This window comes from Ochotona princeps, chromosome X (genome assembly GCF_030435755.1).
Source record: "Ochotona princeps isolate mOchPri1 chromosome X, mOchPri1.hap1, whole genome shotgun sequence".
Lineage (NCBI taxonomy): Eukaryota > Metazoa > Chordata > Mammalia > Lagomorpha > Ochotonidae > Ochotona > Ochotona princeps.
This window is the reverse complement of record NC_080865.1, coordinates 80,970,227-80,973,617: the sequence shown is the minus strand read 5'-3', so window position 1 is coordinate 80,973,617 and position 3,391 is coordinate 80,970,227. Positions and strand designations below refer to the sequence as shown.

The 3,391-nt window shown below is 54.6% G+C and overlaps 1 protein-coding gene across 1 annotated transcript; it reads right to left on the bottom strand.

The window, feature by feature from the left end:
• Window positions 1-275: 275 nt before the first annotated feature.
• SLC25A5 (solute carrier family 25 member 5) lies at window positions 276-3,073 on the bottom strand. The gene is made up of 4 exons (XM_004587638.3): window positions 2,850-3,073; window positions 1,374-1,860; window positions 1,016-1,156; window positions 276-682 (listed from the first exon to the last, which is right to left on the bottom strand). The coding sequence occupies exons 1-4, from the start codon at window positions 2,958-2,960 to the stop codon at window positions 525-527; spliced, it is 897 nt and encodes a 298-aa protein (XP_004587695.2). The 5' UTR covers window positions 2,961-3,073; the 3' UTR covers window positions 276-524.
• Window positions 3,074-3,391: the final 318 nt, after the last annotated feature.

Below are 3,391 nucleotides of genomic sequence, written 5' to 3'. Positions count from 1 at the left end.
CCCTTCTAATAAAAATAATCTTACGAGGTAATATTTGTCCAAAAAATGTTTTTAGGTGATCAATTCAGTTTACCATTCTTGACCAATACTGAACACATGATACTTTATGGGAGAAAGCTTATTTGGCTTTGATTGCCCACCAGCAATGATTTGGGGGTACACAGGGTCCAGGGTTTCTTGGGTCATATTACCAAGCTATTCTTAGATCCTTGCTTTACTCAAACCTGAAACACAAGATTTTTATATGAAAATAAAACTGCAAACAGACAAAACTATATTGTATATTATGTTTATTTCAAATTTGTCAGGAGTGACTGAAATAAAAAATATAATTGAGTCCCATCATCATCATCATCATGGAAATGGCTTTAAGAGAAAACCGGTCACAAGAATATTATTGCTTCCCATTTTCAACCAGTACATAGTTGCTTTTGATCCACAAACAGCTGAGAGGTCTGTCAAGAATGCTTAAGATTACATAATACAACATGCCTGTCCACAGGGGAACAAACCTAGGGAATAACTTATGTGAATTTCTTGATTTCATCATATAACACAAGCACAAAAGCACCACCCATGCCTCTGAGGACATTGGACCACGCGCCCTTGAAAAAGGCTTTGCCACCTTCATCCCGGGCAATCTTCCTCCAGCAATCCAGAGTGCCTGTGTACATGATGTCAGCTGTGAAAGAATAAAGACACCGAGTTAGTGACCCAAAGCAGGAAGGCAGGAGAGGCCCAAGAGCCACTACAGAGCTCCACCAAGGTTACTTTGCAGTGCAACATTTACACACATTTGCCCCAGGGCAATGCGGAAAGATCCTTGCTGTGAGCACTGGCCTCTGTAGAGGACCTGCTGTTCTTAACCCCTGATACCAGTTGAACAGCCTCATTCACAGGCAAAGGGCTTAGGCAAGCATGGCAGCTGTGTGGGAGGCGCAGGTGCTATCCACCCCAAGTGACTGCCCCACCCTTTTCCCCACCCCCATCCCGCCCACAGCTCTGTGGAACTCACTTCCTTTGCGTCCTGACTGCATCATCATGCGTCTCCGAACAGTGTCAAACGGATAGGAAGTCAGCCCTGCCACAGCTGTGACGGACTGTGCGATCATCCAGCTGATGAAGATGTGAGTGTTCTTGGGATCTGGAAGCATTCCTAGGAAAGGGAAGAGGGACCCTTTGAATAACAAGGCAAGAGTTTTCCAGACTTGCAGTTTCTCACAGTCCCTGAACACCACCCCTGAGAGCGAGGGTTCTATGGGATGACCTTGACCCCTTTCAGCAATGAAAACACAAATCTCAGGCTCCTGGACTTTTAGGTTGGCACCCGGGATTGTTTAAAATTGTCTCACAAGAACCCTTGGCCACCTTACCTTTTGCGGTGTCATAGATACCGAAGTAGGCAGCTCGGTAGATGATAATTCCCTGCACAGACACATTAAAGCCTTGGTACAGGCCCTTAATCCCATCAGATCTGTAGATCTTAACCAGGCAGTCGCCGAGGCCTTTGAATTCCCTTTCAGCTCCGGCTTTCCCCACGTCGGCAGCTAGACGGGTACGGGCAAAATCAAGGGGATACACAAAGCACAAGGAGGTGGCTCCAGCGGCGCCACCCGAGGCCAGATTTCCTGCAAAGTAGCGCCAGAACTGGGTCCTCTTGTCCACACCGCCCAGAAAGATCTGCTTGTATTTATCTTTGAAGGCGAAGTTGAGAGCCTGGGTGGGGAAGTATCTGATGACATTGGCCAGGTTACCACGCCAGAAGGACAGGACTCCCTGTTCCTTGGGGATACGAACCACGCAGTCGATGATGCCCTTGTACTGCTTATCGGCAGTGATTTGCTTGCTGGCATGCTGCACCTGACGGAGGAGGAGGAGGCCAAGAGCGGCGACGGTTAAAACCATGAAGGACAAAAGGGAAGGGAACACCCGGATCCTGTGTCCGGGCTGTAATTGTGGGCAGACCACAGGGCTGGGCTCTTCTAGCCGCCTAAAGCTGCTACGGGGAAAAGGGTGATTTGTACCCATCTAAGGCTTTAAGCTCCCACCTCTTACGGTGGGGAGGGGACACCCTCGAGCTGGCTGATGACCTTTAAACCTGGAGGAAAAGTCATTAGCTGGAAGCCAGGTTCAGAGGCATGAAGGCGAGTCGCACGCAGGGCGTAGTCACCCTGGTGACCGTGGTCAACGAACGCCTCAGGTCTCCTGAGCGGCTGCCTTCCTGCTCTGGCCCCACACCTCTCCTAGAGGTGACCCGAGTGCCAGCAAGTCTTTCTTTGCTCGCCCGCGCACGCCCTCTAGGGCTCCACTGGGGGAGCGCGCGCGGCGCCGAGGGGACACGCCGGCGGTGGCTGCGCGGGGGCGGACGTAGACGGCACACGCGCTTCCCGGCGCCCGCTTCCGGCCCGGCGAGCTTCGAGCGCGTCCGGCGGGCCGGTCAGCATGGCCTACGCCAGTCTGTTATCTCCTTGCCACGACCTTGGGGTCTTCGGTAAGGACGGGTGCTTTCGCTTCCTAGCGGTGGCTTTCACGCTGCGCCCTTGACCCCCAAGGCCCGAGAGCAGAGGCAGTCAACCTCGTCCTGCCCCATCCGAACTCATCGCCTTGAGCATGCGGCGGCCCTTCCCTTCCCTCTGTCTCCCCGTACCCCCAATCTTTTCTGGGATTCCTATATCCGGACCACTTAAGTCATCCCGCTCAATTTGCCTTTTGTTCCGACTTTGCAGCCTCATCTCGCCTATTCCTGGGACATTTCTGATAAGTGAGCACCCTTCGGCTTCTGGTGGCACCCGCTTTCTCCGCGACCCCTCCCCCACTTCCTGGTTAGGCTCCTCGCCCCCAGAACGTACCTGCAGCAGCAGCTTGACCCTCTCGATGGGCGCTACCGCGGTCTTGGAGATGGCCGCAGCCACTCCACCTGCCAAGAAGTCCTTGGCGAAGGACACAGCGGCATCTGTCATGTTGGAAGGGAAGAAGAGCCAGGCGAATGCGAGACTGCACTGGGAACCGGCTTTGACTCCGGGACTCTGGGGCGGAGCGAAGCAAATGGCCGATTTATATAGGGGGAGGCAGAGCCCGGGTTGCCGGCGTCGGGGGCGGGATCGGGCCGGCGTCGGGCCCCGCGCACCGGGCGCCAGAGCCGCTGAATGGCTCTGTGCGCCGGAAGGGAGGAGCTGTGAGGTCGGGCCAGGGGCCGCCTTCCGTTCCGTCCCCGCTTGCCCGGGCACCTGACCGGGCAGGAGGAAGCACCTCCCGCCACGGAGGGGAGGGGTGCAGGGGAATACCCAGAGTCTGAACACTGGACCCTGAGAGAGCCTTGGAGTGGAGGAGGGAAGAAGGGTGAAGTCACGGTGGGCTTAGACAAAACCTCTTGGAGCAGGGCCAGGCCTGG

Excerpts from the sequence above, each read along its gene's own strand:
- SLC25A5 (XM_004587638.3), bottom strand. The coding sequence starts at position 2,960 with ATGACAGATGCCGCTGTGTCCTTCGCCAAGGACTTCTTGGCAGGTGGA. Across the intron at positions 1,157-1,373 it reads TATCTATGACACCGCAAAAG|GAATGCTTCCAGATCCCAAG; the intron begins GTAAGGTGGCCA and ends TCCCTTTCCTAG. Across the intron at positions 683-1,015 it reads GCAGTCAGGACGCAAAGGAA|CTGACATCATGTACACAGGC; the intron begins GTGAGTTCCACA and ends ATTCTTTCACAG.